The following is a 19,152-nucleotide window of genomic DNA, read 5'->3' on the forward strand; positions in this document are numbered from 1 at the left end:
TAGTATATACAGAAACAACAATTATACAATTATTCTCTTAGAGGCTCCATTATCATTGTTCATTTTTTTTATAGTATCTCTTGGGAATCTATAATCATCACAACTACTACTGCATTTAAGTAAGACTGCACTCCATTTTGTTTAATTTTAGTTACATCATGTTTTCAGCATCACATAATCATAAACATCTTTCTCAAGAACAGTTTGTTACTTTGTATAGGAAGATGTTATAAGAACAAGTAGGCCTTACAGTAAAAAACAAACAAACAAACTGAATCAAATGCAGTAACTATCACATTTTCTATTTTTGAATTTGCTTATGTCAGTCACCATTAACCTACAGATGTGTATAAACAACTGAAGGGAGGCAGCTCTCATCTCTCATGTTTCAGAAGGAAATAATTATATTTTTTCCTCTGCATATTTTCTCTGGTTTCAGATGTTTATAAAAAGAAGCTATGAATGACAGTCTTGACTTTGACACAAGCTTATGAAAACTACTTTGCTAACTTGCAAAATTTCAAAATGCTAATTGTTAATCTGCACTCTATTTTAAAATTAATTAGATAACATCTGTAACCCTTCCCTTGTCCGCTGATGCAGCCTCTCCATCATAGAAGGCCACTAGCTTTGTCAGGCAGGACTTGCCCTTAGTGAATTCATGCTGGCTGTCTTGAATCACCTCCCTGTCCTTCATGTGCCTTAACATAGCTTCTAGAGGGATCTGTTCCATCATCTTCCCATGCACAGACATGAAGCTGACAGATCAGTAGTTCCCAGGGTCTTCCTTCCTATCCTTTTTTAAGACAGGTGCAATGTTTCCCCTTTTCCAGTCACTTGGGACTTCACCTGACTGCCATGAATTTTCAAATATCATGGAGAGTGTCTTGGCAACTACATCAGCCAATTCCCTCAGGGCTTTGGGATGCATCTTGTCCCATCCCACAGACTTATGTATTTTTGTGTTGCTCAGGTGGTGAAGCTGCTCTTTACTTGCAATGGGAAGCACTTTGCTTCCCAGTCCCCATCCTGCTATCCATCCTCTCTATACCTGTGGAAAGAGTGCTTATTCTTGAAGATTGAGGCAAAAAGTTGTTGCGTACCTCAGCCTTGACCTTATCCGTTGTTACCGGTTAACCAGTGTTATTTATCAGCAGGGGTTCACTTTCTTTGACCTTCTTTTTCTGGTTAACATACTTGTAGAAGCCCTACTTGTTATTCTTTGTGTCCCTTGCCAAGTTCAGTTCCAGCTTCATCTTGGACTTCCACATCCCATCCCTGCACAACTGTATTTCATCATTATCCTCTTCCCAGGTTACCTGTCTTTGTTTCTACTGCATGTGCATTTGCTTCTTTCCCTTTAGTTTGACCAGCAGTTCGCTACTCAGTCATGCTTTTCACTTACCTCCATTACTTGATCCTTGCTCCTGGGAATTGCTAGCTCTTGTGCTCTATGGAAGATTTCCATAAAGATCTGCCATCTCTTTTCCACTCCCTTGTCCCTGAGGGCAGTCTTTCACAGGATCCTACTGATTGTCTTCCTGAAAAGCTTCAAATATACTTTTCTAAAGTTCAAGGGCTTAACTTTACTCCTTATCTGACCGACATCCCTCAGGACTGCAAACTCTGCCAATACATGATCACTGCAGCCTAGGCTGCCTCTGATTTTTATGTATTCAATTAGTTCACTTTCCTTGGTGTTCAACAGAACCCATAACACATCCTTTCTGGTAGGCTTATCTATTACCTGGCTCAAAAAGTTATCCTTCACACATTCAAGGCGTCTCCTGTATTGCCTACAGCCTACCATGCTAATTTCCTGGGAGATGTTGGGGTAGTTGAAGTCCCTCGGAAAGACGAAAGCCTGTGAGTGTAATGGCTCCTGTAGATGGAGCAAGCAGGCTTCATGAAGAGGCTCCCTTGGTCAGGTAGCCTGTAGTAGACATGAGCTATGAGGTTCCCTTTGTTACCTTGGTCTCTGATTCTTACCTGCAAGCTTTCAACCTGCTCATGGTTGTTTTTCTGAAACAACTCTTCATACTCAATCCACTTCTTGATGTAGGGGACAACATCTCCTCCTCTACTTCTTCCCCTGTCTCTTCCGTGAAGCCTGTAACCCATCAATAGTTGCAATTTAATAATGGGGTTTATCCCACCAAGTTTCAGTAATAACAACTAGGTTTTAGTAGCATGGTGGCTTTCGACTCGTCCTGTTTCTTGCCCATGATGCCTGCATTGCTGTAAAGGAACCTTGACTGGGCTGTCAAGGACGTTACCTTCCTAGAGGAACACCCCTGAATTCCTTTAAGATATTTCGCTGGTGTTTCCCTGTTGGCTTCTCTTTACCTCCGGAGTCCCTGCCTCATCTCCATAGGACTGCAAGTGTGTTCCAGTGTAGCTGCTACATTTCCAAGTCACCCTTGCTAGCACCCTATCTGTTTAACCTTTACATCTTATCCCACAGCTTGCCAGGGGCAAGCCTGATTCATGTGAAGGAAAAGAGGAAACTTAAGTAAATAAACCATATTTATAAAATTTGGGAAATTTCTGATAAGTCATCAGAAATGCCATCTTTTTTTGAAGTTTATCCAGAATGTATTAATGTCACACTTGAAAAAATTGAGACACATTGCACATTCAGAAATGTGAGCAACATAAGATTTAACAAGATTCAATGTAGTGCTTCTGAAGAATTCAAATCATTCATAAATTTAAGATTTACAGAACATTTTAATATTGCAGATAAGATATCAAGCTAGAGACAAAAGGAGTGGCTCTCTTTTTCTCCTTTTGGTCTCTCTGCTCCCAGGTGTTCTGTCTTATGCCTTTTCCACTGTCTCTGTGAACTCGAAAGAATAAACTTTAAGCAGCTAAACCATAATAAAAGTGGGTTGTTCAAGGTCAGTACTCCTTTTCTGCTACTCTTGTTCCCTGGTTCAGATTACATGGGGTTAAATGCCAGAGCTGGTGCTTGGGAAGTGGCAGGAGCGTGCAGGTAAAAGCAGGAGAGACTTTCATCCAGCAGTATCAAATTTCAGCTAAAGGATCACTTGACATATCTATTTTTCTTCAGCTCCAAATCCCTCTAATTTAATTCCTCACTTTCTTTCCCATATCTTTGAGGGGAGATGTTTTTGGTGGGTTTTTGTTTGTTTGTTTGTTTGTTTTGTTTTGTTTTTTCTTTTGGTTTTTTGGTTTTTGTTGTTGTTGTTGTTGTTGTTGTTTTTAAGCCAGGTGGGGGGAAGTTTCTTTTCCTATTAAAACACTACAATTCAGAGACAACACAATAGGAAAACCAGAATCATTTACTCACCCCTTGTGACTATAAGCTTACACATGGTGCTATAAGAAATTGGAGTTTTGTAGAAGCACTGTCAGCAAGTAAAAGTAGCTACTGCTTGCTGTTAACACAGGAAAGAATAAATCATTTTCATATTTCTCTCCTGTGAGAACTAAGCCACTGTCAACTCATTGTCAGTGTGTGACCTACTGTGAGCGTCCTTAGACCTCCACCTGCTGACCCTTCCTGATGTTCTGGTCTAAAATATTCCTCATAGGAAGAAATAAGATGTCAGCAGTTCAAATGCAGCAATTAGTAATCAAGTTGGGTGACTTTTAAAGCACTATATAGGACTTCAGGATTTGTCAGCTTCTTGGTCTACGCTTTGGAGATGCATCTGGAGATGCTAACCACAAACTCTCACCTTCCCACCAATTAGTAGAAGACTAGAAAAGTTCTGCTTCGTAAATATGTCTGACTGTGTTCAGCTGCTACAGCAATGGACATTGCAGTGCCTTGGAGTGTCAGTTTTCTTGCCAGGTGGAATTTTCAGACCTGGGCTGTGTTAAATATGGCTCCCCTTTTTATCACTCTGAAATGATTCAGTGCAATACTGTTTACCTGGTTACTTTATTGCAACAAATGTGTAATTTTCCATTATCTGTGTACATTGAAAATAAAACAAAATGGGAAAAAAAAACCAAAACCACACACATCAAAAAAAATCCCAACAACAAAATAAGCAGAGACCTGTACCTCTCTAAATTAGAGCATGGAATTAGCATTAAATGTTCCTGTCCCATACTTACACTAAATATTTTTGATGTATCAATTTTTCTTAATTTTATTTCGTTAGATTTTCAGCTATAACACTATAATCTCTGAACAGAAGATTATGTCATGTTCTGAAAAGAATCTGGATTCTTTACATCAGCACTTTTGCTTATACTGCAATGCAATACAATGGGATACATTTTGCATCCTTAGAGATGCTGTCCCTCTGATACAATGATATTGTCCCTCAGATAAAATCCTTTCATCTTTCATGGCTTCACATCTGAAAATTAAAAATCTCACTGAAACTCTGGAACTATTAAGGAACAGCTATGTTGCTTCAGCCAATTTGTATACCTCTCGATATGAACATAGGCACTTTTATATATCCTTGGATATACATGTTACAATTCACAGCCAGGTGCAACCTGTTTTCAGAGCCACGGTATTTTAAATATAGTTCTTATGCATGATACCAGTTTACAGGTAGCTAATTTATTCCCTTGTGAGCCTTTGCAGTTACTAACCACCAAATAATTCTTCTTCTTTTAAAACAAGCATACATGTTGTAGTGAGCCCTTCTCACATTTATGGGACCGTATGGAAACCTGCAGCAATTGAACTGCTGGTATTAAGGACTGGCACTAATTACCAGTATTAATATTAGGAACACCTGTGTCTTTACCAGAAGGAACATGTCAAATAGAGGCATATATGTGTTATACCCTTCATTAAAAGTAAAACATGGCAGACAATAAATTAAATGGGTTAGTAGTGGAGAGGAGCTAATCTGTTGTCTGAGGAAAGATTTTTGCCTTAAAAGTGCTAATGTCTCTATTTATATCATTTTGATTCACAGAGTTCTTTCCTGACACCATGTAATTAAGTCCTTTGTGCAGTTTTGGCTGTCTGAAAAAATTCTTGCTCTTCATTTAAATGATTTTTTAGAATGGGATTTCTCAATGTTGATTCTGTAGTTGGCTGGGAAGGTTGTTCACACAGATTTAAGTCAATAATTGTAATTAACTAGATATAAGATAAATCTGTTTGATTTAACTATATAATCTGTTTGATGAAACTATAGAAGAGGTTTACCAACTCATTGAGAAGTATAATTTCTTTTGTTAAAATTTTTTTTTCTTTTTTACTTTGTTAAATCAAAGCACATTTGGGATGCTCACTTAGTCTAATCTACTGAACACAGAATATTTTCAGTCGTCTATAAAAGGAAAAACACCTTTCTGAATGCTTGAATATACATTTTAGTTGTTAACATTATGCAACTAAGTGTAAAGTTTCAGGGATTTACATTTGTATTTTCTTTTTAATACTACTAACAAATACATGCATCTGTTTTAAAAGTAAAACACAAAGGTAGGGTTGTTTCTGTGGTTTTGGTTTGTTTTGGTTTTGCATACCACATTTCTCTATAACTTCTAAGTATCTCCAAAATGTGTAACTAAGATACAGTGGATCATATTTTGGTGTAAGATAAAACATATTTTTTTCTAATACAATATAAATTAAATTAATTATTGATTAAACACACAGAGTAAAATGTACAGAAAGATTCTTTGACATAATTTTCAATCTTCCAGTAGCCTCATCAAACAGATCAAGCTGTCACAAAACAAAGGTCCAGACTCAAATCTTTGTTTATCCTGTATATCTCTTTTTGTGAGCTATCCCCTTCCATCCTAATCCTCAGTTTTAGTAGAGTCACCAAGAAATTAAACCTTTATCTCATGTGAATTTTAATTATTAGAACCATTTCTATTACAAATTATTTAGCTACCCAATACCAGCAGCCTAAGGGTAGGAAGCTCAGAAAAAAGAGCATTACCTGTCCCCAAGAAGTCACCTATTTACCTTAACAGATATGATAAAATAGTTCTTTACAGAAATGGAAGGACTATGAAATGTCTGTGCATGATGGATACAGTATTAATAAATAGGTAAACTTATCACCTAAAATGTACTCATATATATACAAAGAAATATGTGTATAGATATATCATAAATATGATATTTTAAAAATTAAATTATTAAAAATTTATTACAATTTTTTAGCAACATAGATGATGAATTATAGAAATGGCAGTTACTGCATATGTGTCTTCTTAGTCCAATTAATAATCAGCTTTAATTCTGTTATACAACAGTATTTTTCTTTTTTCAATCATTTTGGAAATTTTCTGTGCTACACATACCCTTCACAGAGTCAAGAAAATGAAGGCAAAAAAAGCCTTGTCCTGGACTAGCTTCTCTACATCCTGACTAATTTAAAACTATCTTGCAAAATGCACATCTGCAAGTTTTTACAATGGCAGCAATCCTGATGTTCATATTTATTTTATTACCTACTATCTCACCAAGTGTCTGAGAAGAGTTTACACAATAGCTTTTTCCTACAACCTCATAAATGTGTGACACTGTGAAATTAAGATCAAGTACATTTAAGATCTGTACAAGTATTAGTTTTATTCCTTATAGAAGTTGTTTGTATCTTCATATTTAAAATATATTGCTCACACTTACCTGACACAAATGAAAAATGCCCCAACAAACCAGAACAAAACAACCTAACTTAATGTCCTCCGAAGTAGGTAGACATATATGAATATCTTACATTTAACTGCCAATAAACCCCAGATTCTCATCAAAGCTTCCTGTCAGAAAGTCAACATAATAACAGTTATTTCATTCTGCTCCAAGGTAAATGATAAATAGCCTGTGATAAGGCTATGTACACAGTATACTGGAGATGTAAACAAAAAATTGAAAGGTTTATTTCCTCATAAAATCAAAATATGTGACAGTTGCAAAAAAAAAAAAAAAAAATACCAAAAAACAAAAAAACCCAACACCTAGAGGAAAGACACCTCTTTAGCAAACAGAGGTGGTTAAGAGAGAGGAAAGAAAAAAAAATTGTCTTATATTTCATGGTCTAGAAGACTAATACTTACTGACTTCATGACTACAATTTTAAAAGACACCTTGACGATTGCGAACATTTGTCTACATGAGGAAGATAAACAAACTGTTTAAATGCATATGTCAAACTAATTTTCACTGAGACCTAATCAACCTAGTGTCTAAACCTTTTGAAATTGGCTCAGGCATTTTTAAGAGTATTTCCCAACCAAGTAATTTGTAATCAACACCTTTATTTTTCTCATCCAGAAGTTTTCAAATCTATATATCCAAATGAGATTGCCCTCATGATGTGCATCATTTACTGTGACTGTAATCTTGCAGTTAATAGCACTTGTAATTGATTTGCAAACTTTGTGAAAACAGGCTTTAGCAGGACACTTCTTCCTGTGAATCATTCGACAGATTATTCTCAAGACCTTAAATGCTTTTGAAGATAAACAAAATGTCTAGAAATAATAGTAGAAAAGTCCCATCACTGACCTTAGTTAATATTCTATCTCTATAGATTTACCTACACCCACACATATATATAATTGCATCTGTATTTACTTATATATACCCATGCAAGCTTTAGAAGTGTTTTGCTTTTGTCTAAAAATGGTACTTTAACTGATGTAATTTTGAAAAGCAAATAACTGAGATAACCCTGGAATTTGCTTCATTTTCTCTGTTTTAAACTCCATGTCTCTTCAAAGTTATAGGTCTTTATTGTTATTTTCACAGACTACATCACAGTCTCTAAACATGACAGAAATAAGAGATTTTAGTGAATCACATGTAATAGAATAGTGCACATTTGGGGTTACTATATTCACTTCATTAACTACATTTTTATGGAAAATTACTATTTTCCACAGCTGTATCAATGTTTAAAGAGACAAATTTTATCACTATCAAAGCAGGATTTCCCACAGATGACAAAGATGATCCCAAGTAAAATAAATATAGGACCAACCTGTAGTGTTAAAAATAATTATTTACATTTTCATGGTCATAATAGAGATTCACATGTGATTCTAAATGCACCTGTTTGCAGAGCTGGCGAGAGGTAGAAGCTCCCTAAAGGTTTCTATTAATTCATACTACAGACAAATTTTGAAGATGTAAATAGGAGTAAGATTCTAGTTCCCATTTATAAATAGAAATCCAAAAGCTAATAAATAGATGCAGAAGCTGAGCTCAGAAAAGGAGAAAATGAAAATTAAGTAAAGAAAGCTAACTTCTTCCTTCTCAAAAAAAAAAAAAAAAAAAAAAAAAAAAAAAAAAAGGAAAGAAAAAATTCATAAATTTGTATGGGATCTCGAAGTTTGAAAACTGTTAAAGTTTTCTATTTTTTTTTTTTTTTTTTTTAGAGCAAGAACTTCACAAATTGTATGGAGGACCACAAGTAACTTCTTTCAAGATAAGGGCAAAGCAGAAATTGTCTTAAAGTTGTGCTACATGAACAAAGGGAGCTAATAAGAAATAACATTCCTATGATCAATTATTTATTTTCTAAATTTAAAATTATAAATAGAACTAAAGCTTTCTCTGGAACTGTTGGCTAGGGATAGAGATTTTTAACTAACAGATAATCATGCTGCAACCTTTATGAACTACTGCTTCTTCTAATAGGATCAACCAGGACAAGATCTTTCTATGTTTATCATAAAAGCAGTTGAAGGTTTTTTTCTCTCTGTTGGAGTATTCCAGAAACTAAGATGGGCAAAGGGTGAAAAATACCAGTTCTCATCTTATAAAAGGAAGAAAGTAGTGGAATTGTGATTGACCTGTCATGGAGAACAGTTGTCAGATCCCACAGCTGGCCTATTTCCACATACTCTGTAAAAGCATTGTGGTCAGATTAGGAGTAACCAAGGAGTAACTGCCATATCATAGAATTACTTGTTGTTCCTTCACTTGTTGATTTCATTAGACACTATTTCTAGCTGGAACAACCCTACCATATGCACAGTAGCTCCAGGCCCGGAAAAACACTAATGGTCATGTTCACCATTATTTTGAATAGAAATTTTGAGGATTATTCAGTGGTTATTTTAATTGTGGGGTTTAGTTAATTTTTAAAAGTGGACTGTAGACACTTGTTCTGCTTAAAATAAGTGTGTTTTTTAATTGTAAGTAGGTACAGAATATTGAACAAAATGAAGAAGACTTCTAAGCTGTAGTTCATTTATTATGGATGGAAGATCACTGTACCGTACCTCTTTATTCACTAGAAAATACAATGTAAAAGTTAATCTGCATTAACACATAAAAGAATCTGACTACTCTTTTTCCTGTTTCATCTCTGACATTTGATTGCATCAGTATTACTGTTTCAGAAGGGACTTTACAGTGAGGAGGAAAAAGAGCCTCAGAAAATAATAAACTTAGAGTTGTTCATCCACCAGTCCTTTCAATTATTCCTTAATTTTTTTTAATGCTTCCCACTAGTTAGTGCATACATAATGCCTTTCAAATTCTTATGCAGGGTATGTGATGAACTTCACAGTTACAATTACTGCCAAAGGAAACCCAAGTTACTGTATCAAGGTATTGAACAGCAGGAGGGCGAGGGCTAGAGCCTTTGTTCATCTTCAGCAGTTCATTTCTAGTTCAATATTTGACATGTCTTTATGGTAGTATATGTATTGTATTCACTGGTAAATACAGCATTTCAGGCAGATTATAGACTTATATAGATTATAGAGTAGTTTATTCACACTGCACCTTTCTATGTAGTAAGATAATCATTAGCAGGTAGTTACTTCTTTAATGCAAGTTTTGATAACACAGTTTAAAACAGGGCTTCTTTTTGTCGTAGAAAGGGAAACATCAAACAAAAGCCAAAACCTTCAAAATGCAGTACACACAAGAAACCATGAGCATTGTTTCCTCAAAATGTTTACAAAATACAAGGGACTGTTCCTGAAGTAAAGCTGCATAAAAATAGCATCTTGTATTTCTGAAATGGGTGGAAAGGTCCATCTGCTTTTACCCCTTGTCTTTCTTACATCTCTCATGATTTACTTTTGGTCAAATTAGCAGGGGTTGCAGTGATTGTTTACCTACACCATAGTGGTGCAAAGTTTGTGATTCCTGCATGGCAGATCAGTGAGCATTGAAAACCAAGGTGCTGTACTCATTTACAGTAGCTGGCGTATCAGCTGACTTCTCAATCAGACATTTTCTGAGATAATATACACAAAAATAAGACAGCATGTTTTCAAGTGAACCTAAGTTTCACCTTATATTTATGCAGTGGACTAATAAAAATAAAAATTAATAATTTGTTGCATGTTCTTTTTATGCCACTTTTTGCATCCTTCCCCCTCCCCCCTTTTTGTAGATGTTTCTTCTCAGTTTATATGACTGAACTACATTCTTTTCTGATTTTCCATTGTTGTGTTGTTTTTGAGTCTGACTCCTCAGGGTCTTTATTTGNATAATGGCCATTTACTACTCTTCTAGTGTTAGATCATTTATCTATTTACCTGTTGACACTTGGTCCTTTTCTGCTTTTACTCTTTCCTTTCCTTTGCTTTATGAAATCTTTCATGTTACCAACCTCCTGTCCTTTTCTGCATCAAAAGAAGAACAGTCTAGTGAAATCTCCACTAAATTGTGGTCAGTGTACAAAAGAGCAAAGTTCACTTTGCAGTGAAGTTGAAATTCTTTCAGCCTTCTAGGTAGATTCATTTTACAATCAAAATATGACAGTTGTAGCCTTGTATAGCCCTGCCTTTTGTATAAGAAGTAGTCAGAAGTGAATTCATCCAATTGATGTGGTAATGAGATTTCCTGGTTAGTCCAATGTGTTCCTAAACTTTTTAGGCTTGGGTGGTGCCATCTAGCTCCTATTACATAATTTGTTCAGTTCATTGCCTAAGCACAGCCTACTATCTGGAGAGAACAACCTGCCCACAAAGAAAAAAATAGTTTACCATCTCTCAAAGTTTCTGTAGCTCACTTAAAATTTTACTCATGTCTTCAGCAAAAACATCTCCATAGTATGCCTGCATAATCATTGTAACCTTGTTGTCTGAGCAAGCTACCTGAACACTCATTTTCTTTAGGCTTCTAGCCATACAAAATTCCTTATTCCAGAGGTTTTCCAGAGCTCATCCAAATCCTTTTTTGCTTGTAAAAGTATACTTCTTCTAAAATCTTCCCTCTGTAAATAAACTTGACGAACAGCAGATTGTCATTGCACTTGAAAACAGGAAGCAAGCACAAGAGCTTCTCCTTTAGGGAGATAAAGTCCTTCCTGCCTCTTCACTTGCCCCAGCTGGTCTTCTATTTCTGAAAATGAAACAGACTTTCTACACATACACAGACAAAACTTCTCTGTAAAAATCAGAACTTTTCAATAATTGCCAATTTTGACAGAAGTTGACTTAAAAAAAAAAGAAGAGACATGAAGCTGTCTCATAATGTAAAAAAAAATACTGTTTCAGCATTTTCAGATTTTTTTATTTTAAAATTCTTTTTGAATGCTTTATTTTAGAAGGATAAAGTCTAAACCTTATTTTTTCTTAAAATTAGAATTTTTAATTGTTCTGAAATTCTAGTTTTATAAAAATGCCAGAATCAAAATGCATTTTGAAGTTACAGGATTGCTTTTTGTAAAAAAGAGTTGACATGGTTCTGAATGATATTTAAATCACTGTCATTTTTTGATCCAACATTCATGGAGGAATCTTGAAACATACATTACCAAAAACATAATCTGCTCATTTTCTTCACCCAAAATTGAGAATACTCTTCAAAATGAAGGTTACTGAACAAGTTATCAGTAAAAATAGCATTTTCCAATAGGTGCATTTATATTCTTCTGACTGGCAGAAGCAGTTGTAATTCATGTCAACCAAAGGAGCCAAGTAGGAACAAGAGCTGCGTGCTGAACAGCATGACTTCACATGAAAATGGAGCAAAATATGTTCCTCTCATCTAGTGGAAGACCTCTTTTGCACTACAGCAATACTCTTCAGGCTATTTACTTCAGTGTTGCGATGCACTCTGGTGTCATGCTGGGAGACCTAATTATACCAGTGGGACTCTTTCGAACACAACACAAAGGATAGAAAGCATTTTAAACGTAATTCATAAAAGCATTCTTATTTCAAATGTTACCAGTTTTTTCAAATTTATGTCTCACTCCTCATGAGTTCTAGTAGTCTGTGTTAGCAACATTCACTTCTGACATTTGAATTACATTATCCTAGATATAGAGTGATACTCTCTCTAACTTGCTTTTCCTTTTTGGACTCTGCATTCTGACATGAATATACATGAACACACATGAACACATAAGAACAGACAAACACACGCACACCAACACTTTCACAGATTTTGCATAGATTTATCTCCTCTCAGGTTACCTTCACAATTATCTTTCTGCAGTTTTCTGACCTTACATTGGGACCCCATACATCACAATTATGTTATCAAAGTGCTTAAGCTTCCAGACTCAAAGCAAATTAAAAAGGGGGGGTAGGGGAGGAATGCTGATACTATAGCACTCATGAAGCTTGGTAAATCCGACACATACAGCAAACTCATATTTCTTGTCCATTGCATGCAGATAGAAAATCTTTGAGATACAAAGCCAGTAAAATGAACAGTAAGCTCTGTTAAAGAAGCATTGAGAATTCATAAAAAAACAAAAGAAAAAGAAAAAGAAAAAGAAAAAGAAAAAGAAAAAGAAAAAGAAAAAGAAAAAGAAAAAGAAAAAGAAAAAGAAAAAGAAAAAGAAAAAGAAAAAAGTATACATCACTTAAGAACTCTGAGATTTATTTATCATCCTGAGATGGAATAGGATGGTTGGTTTGAGTTGGGTTGAAGTGGACTTTGTTTTGCAGAGGAGTGGTGTTATCACTGCTTAGACTGCTACTATAGTCATTCTCACATTTTCTCGGTGATCCTTCACACCAATTTGCTCCTGTGGTATATTTGATCTTGACTGGCTGCCAGAAGCCCACCCAGTTATCTCTCACTCCCTCTACTCAAAAAAAACCAGGGAGAGAAAAGAAGATGGAAAAGCTTATGAGTTGAAATACAGACTGAGTGATTGCTTATAAATTACCATCAAGGCCAAAACAGACTTCACCTGGGAAAATTAATTTAATTTATTGCCCACTAAAAATAGTTGGTAAGAAAAAAGATAAACACTAATATACCTTCCTTCACCCCAAGTTCTTCACAAGCTCCAATTCCTCCCTTCATTCCTGCTGTATTCATCAATACTGGTGGTAAGAGGCTGCTTGTGAGGTAATTTAGACTGTAAATGAACAAATGAATGAGTATATAATTCTGTGGGTACCATTCAAGTGGGGTAAGGAAAAGACATGCTTTAATTAAAAAGTTCCATACTGGTTTTGCCTCCTTACCAATTATTTTATAATTAGTGTTGAGTTCCATTATTTCACTGCCTTTTTTTTCACTCTCATTTCAAATCCAGAAAAATAAAAGAAGTTTCTTTCCTTATGAAAGAACCTTTCACAAGTACTGTCTATCATTTGTGAGTATCCTCTTTACAATACAGCAGACTGTTGTCAGAGAAGAAAGTTAACTGCAGGCTGACATTGAATTTTCTGAGGATATACTTTTGTTAATCACTTTTCACAATTGTACTATTAGTTTACTAGAAAGAAGGAGCTTTGCAACACTGTTTTTTCATCACCTCAAAAGTTTCTGTAGGGTTACATGTCCTGCAGTCTCCTCAGCAACCATAATTATATGGCACTTGAGCCTCAGGAAACAAAGACAGACATTCCAATGAGACAAAGACAGAAATTTCCCAAATACTGCCCTGAGCTCTGTAATATACCTGTCCTAAAAAATAACAAGACCAAAGCCAAGCAAATAAAAAAACCCTCTAAGAAACAAACAAAAAAAACCAAACCAAAACAAAAACAAACAAAACCCCCCAAAAACAAACAAACAAGTAAAAAGACCCCTCAAATTCAGAGATTCAGCAACTTTTTTCATCAAAACAGTGCATTAGGAAAAGAAAGAAAGAATATTAATGAACATTTGTTATAACCATACCCAAACTTCTGTGTCAGTCCCATGTCAGTGTCTAGATCAGGAGGTCATACCAATAACTTTTCCTGATGAAGGTATTTTGACTGGTTTTCTTTTTTGTTTTTTTTTTGGGGGGAGGGAGGGAACAGGGTAGGAGTGTGGGATGGATTTCTCTTGATTTTTAACTTCTAGATGCTATAATGGCACACAGTACAAGCATTTGAGCCTACTGATTACCTTTATGGGGTTTTTTAGTCTAGCAAGGGATATTGACTCTTCTTTCCTTGTTAGTCTTGAGGGGATTTAACTTACTCACTTTTCTGAAAATAGATAAGACTAATGGAACTTTACCATTCTCAAAAAACTGTCTTCGTTTTTTGTCCAGATGAGCAGTTCTGCTGAACAGTTAGTGATAAAAATGTCCTTAAATATTAATTTCTTTGGGATTTTCTTTGCAGCTAGGCTTGGCACACAGATGACCTCCAACTGTTTAACCAGGCAAAAAAGTAATCCAGATAGCTGATGGCAAAAATCCTCTGTAGAGTTTGATGACTTGTGACAGATCATTTTTACAACTTTGTTCTACTGGTTTGTTGCAGAGAAAGAAGTATTCCTCCCCTCTTGACATAATTTTCAGATAATCTGAAATAGTAGAAATTGTTGCTGTTATATAGGTAAAATTATTATTTGTAAAGCTGTATTATGTACTATGAAAATATAGTTGCATCTAACAGGATCTCATATTAGTATGTTCTCACAAATCTGTTTCGATTACTCTGGATTTCTACTTTTCCCCATCACTGGTATATGCTGAAAAGCTACAGTAGAGATGATTCGCTTCAATTCTATTAGTCCCAGGTAAATGAGTGTCTTCTAAATTTATCGTCAAGTTGCAAGTTTTTTGCATAAACTTCAATCTAGAGAGGTTGAAGATCTAAAAAAAAGGAAAAGAGAATGATATTCACCTAAGTAAACAGTGCTCATTAGACCTTTTTCTTTCAAGGAAAGTGAGATACATTAAAAATATCCAGCCAAAAATAGGGTAAAGAACATCTACTCAGTCAGCCTTCTTCCCTTCACAAGGAGTGAAGGACCTTTACACTTCTAGCTATTGGACTACCTGCGTTTATCTAGACATTTGTCAGCTCAAGGTTTTGTTAGCAAAATGTGTTCTGACGTCTTGAAAAGTGCTAAGAAATAAAAGCTTGTGAAGAACAGCTTTGTCTTTTTATATATCTTATAAAAAGGGCTTTACAGAAACTTTCATTTGCTTTTAATCCATAAACTGTACCAAATGTATTGACTCACAGTGTTCTTAATCCCATATAGCGCATGGGTAAGCTATTGTCACACAAAATAAGTCAATGCTGAAAAACGTTAATTATAATTTAATGACATTTATTTTCTGAATAAATGGTTGACTTTGACAAAGAGAGAAAAAAAGAAAGAAACAAACAAAACCCCACAAATTCAATTTCTCATTACAAAATCAAGCTACTTTTTAAGAGCATCTTAAAAACCAGTTAGGATGAGATAAAATTTTATATTCAGTCTGATTTCAGATATTTGGAGTTTGTCATCTAGGCAGAAAATGTGTATGGAAAAATTTGCTTTACATTTATTTATTGATTAAGGCAAAACTTTAAGTGAACAGTTTCAGTTGGGGTCATGTTATTACCAGAGAACAATGCTCAAATCTGTTTGATCACCAAAAAACCTAATGCCTTGTTAAGTTTCAAAGATGTGTCAGTGCCTATGTGTTTACTCATGTTTAATTGAATCATGAATCTTAAGTGATAATGATTTTAGGTTTAGTCACAAGGAAGATGAGATTTGATTTTATTTTACTGTATCTTGGATAGGGTAACTCTGGATTTGTCCACTGGATATTGTTTGATTTCTTAATTAATTCAGTACTTCCACAACCGTATGTGGTTTACAAGAAGTAGATGCCTTCTTAAAATCTGCTGATTCCTTGTTTGGTACCCATTTAGGTACATCTGTTATTCAGGTGACAGCCACAGATGCTGATGATGCCAACTATGGAAACAGTGCCAAAGTGGTGTACAGCATCCTCCAGGGACAGCCATATTTCTCAGTGGATCCAGAAACAGGTTAGCAATTCCTTCAGTCTTGTTTTTTACAATAACAGGGACAGGATGCAGGGATCAAGACACTTTTTGCTTCCATTTCAATACTGGAACAGGTGTATGGCATCATATAACTTGACACAAAGCTGATACCATTAAACGAAAACTGGAATCACAGTAAAAGTGCATCTTTTTTGTTAAAATAAAATTATTGCAGAGCAACTGTTTTAATTGGTATGAGTAAGATTCCAAAAGATGGCTATTCACTGTGAAAGGTCAAGAAGAACCACCAAAATGAGTCACAAGCCTATTTTACACCAATTTCTGGGAATTTCATGTGTTTGTCTTTAAGAAAAAGGAAATAGGAGATGAACAAATTCACACTATAGGGTGAAAAAAAAGAAAAATCTCACAAGTAATTATTTGTTAAAGTTTGGAATAGATTCCTGACCACTGACAATTTTTAACTGAAGATGCTTTTTGAAACTGTATTCTAATTCCAACAGTTATTAGAATCGAAGCAAGAATCATCAACACCTTCTAGTTGTAAAGCATGAATGAAAGCATTTTTTACTGTTATGTAGAAAATTGTATAAGAAACAAACACAAATTAAAACAAAGTGTGAACTTTGGATATCTTTAATTCAAAATTAGGATTCAAAAAAGAAACGTTCAAGCATAACCTCTCCTCCAGAGGAGTTCTAAGGGACTCAAGACTCAGCAGGAATTGCATTAGCTTGTTCCTGCATGTTATCAAAATTTTTCTAGTTTGAGAACTGAGAATTTAAGAGTAATTTTGCCCAGAAACCCTGAAGTTCCTAATCCATTGAGCATGCTCAGATGTCTACTTTCCTTTTGAAACAGTTTCTTTTTTTAAAATACAGCAAGTGCATAGTATGAGAAAGATAATGAGCCATAAAGCTTCTAAAAGGGAGTAGAACAATTTGCCTTGGATAAAAGTGTTTGGCTTTTCCCCACCTTTTTCAGTTTCTCTCCTTTTTCTCTTTTCTCCAGTCCCTTACTCAAACACCTTTAACAAGCATGAGCAGGGAAACAGGACCAGTACCGCACGGACAATAACTGATGGTAGAAGGTGGTTAGGCAGTCAGTCATTTTGTGGGACACTTGGTCTCTCACTTTTGGTTCAGGGATTATCTTTCATTTTAAACCAATTTGCTATTTGATGTTACATATACTAACAAGGCTAGGTATGGTTATCAGAACCTGGTAACCCTGGATCAGACGTAAATACCATAACCATTAAACTACAAAGGGTTTTTTTCTCTCTTCTAGAAGCAGAATTTTTCCACGGTTGTTTTTTGTTTGGTTGGGTTTATTTGGGTTTTTTGGTGGTTTTTTTTTGGTATAATATCTAACAGCCTATAATGAGAGTCTTCTTCTGAGAAAGGAAGGGCAGGGGTGTGAATCTTCCAAGCAGAAAAGGACATTATATTTAAATTTTTCCACGTCTCAAGAGAAAACTCTCATCACTCTAGCCCTGCAAAGCCACCATCCTTCTAAATAAAAATAAGAAAAATAATAATAACAAAAAAGCCCTGCTTGGTTTTCTAAAAGAAAATATGTACGCCCACTTTAATTAAAAGGTCTTTTGGTTTTCTCACCTGAGGACCCTAGTTTTTTTGTGTACCATACGAGAGCCTGATGTTTTTAAATTACATTTATGATATTTTTTGAAACTGAACACTCAAAAAATGATTTTCCAACTCTAATTTTACAGTCTTGTCCAATTCTTCTGTTAGCTGTAGTCCTAGCTGACATATAGTGTCCATCACTGAGCATTACAGTCTGTGATCTACTACAGCCCAGAATAATGAATACAAGGCATGTTAGACTTAGCCTTGTGTTATAATATCAAAACCTCACCAGACCTGGACATAACACAATGTATCAAATAATAACTGGGGTTAGTAACTGAAAAATTTCATTATTTCAACAGATATATTGATATTTTTGTCCTTGAAAGAATAATTAAATTGATTTAACACATCAAAAACAATGAAAAATGTCTCTGTTACATTTATTTATCTTTCTCCTTAAGATCACAATAAATCAGTTACAGATTGAAAGGCATATTGCTGTACACCCTGTTGTGATTGCTATGGATTATCATCTGCATAGTATATCTCACAAGAATCCATTTAAAAATTCTAAGGTCAAAGTGGGTGGTTCTTCTCCTTCACTGCTCTGTCTCTCCTTTTTCTTACTTCTTCAAGGCATAATCAAGACTGCTTTACCGGACATGAGCAGAGAAAACAGGGAACAGTATCAAGTGGTCATCCAGGCCAAAGACATGGGAGGCCAGATGGGAGGACTATCAGGGACCACCACCGTGAATATCACACTGACTGATGTCAACGACAATCCGCCTCGCTTCCCCCAGAGTATGGAGCATCTAATAGTTCTGTTTTCCAAACAATCTCTCCGAAATCACCTGGTTTGCTTTGCTCACCTGGAAACTACTTCTTTCTTTTCGTCATTATTTTGGTAGTGTAAACATTGCCCCAATGCTCTGTCTGTTTACATTGCAGCATTATTAGGGCAAATGGGAATCTCTGCCTACATTTTTTTAATAGCAAATTATTTCTTGGTATGATATACTTGCTTCTCACTCTCACTCTGCTTATAGGAATGTAAGATGTAACAATAACTTAGGCTAACTGCAGGGACTTGAAAGCCTTTAGAGGAATTTAATTACAAAATATAGGGTTCAGTTTTGGGAAATACTTTTAGTTCCACATGTTTAGACAAACAAATAGGTCAGCGAATTTTCTAATGTTCTTTCTTGCCCAGACAGAGTTGATCAGGTGGTATGTTGTGCTGGCAGTCTAAGTATTTGCTTTAGGTACTTGTAATTTCTGTTCAGTTCTTGATGTTGAGTGGTTTTGAAAATCTAGGCCAGCTTGACAAGATAAAGTTACGCTTTTTTAAAATACACCTGTAGAATAAAAAATGGTAAATAACAGAAAGCTGCACAATACAAAAAGCTTTACAGTAACACACTACAGATTTTTTCATTCTAGGCCACTGGTTTAAATTTGATCTCAA

General features: G+C 35.2%; 1 protein-coding gene across 2 annotated transcripts in view; it reads left to right on the top strand.

Annotated features, from left to right (window-relative positions):
* The window catches only part of CDH9 (cadherin 9), a 100,136-nt gene that overhangs the window by 59,260 nt on the left and 21,724 nt on the right, over positions 1–19,152 (top strand). For both annotated transcript variants that reach the window (XR_003572657.1, XM_027896622.1), the window contains exons 4-5: positions 15,991–16,110; positions 18,321–18,488. Coding sequence is in view for 1 of the 2 variants with exons in the window: in XM_027896622.1 (XP_027752423.1) it covers positions 15,991–16,110; positions 18,321–18,488 (288 nt within the window). In the remaining variant the exon portion in view is untranslated. The remainder of the gene's footprint in view (positions 1–15,990; positions 16,111–18,320; positions 18,489–19,152) is intronic.

This window comes from Empidonax traillii, unplaced genomic scaffold, assembly GCF_003031625.1.
Source record: "Empidonax traillii isolate 1590-97213 ecotype Southwest subspecies unplaced genomic scaffold, ASM303162v1 scaffold504:size1219251, whole genome shotgun sequence".
In the NCBI taxonomy this organism is placed as follows: Eukaryota; Metazoa; Chordata; class Aves; order Passeriformes; family Tyrannidae; genus Empidonax; species Empidonax traillii.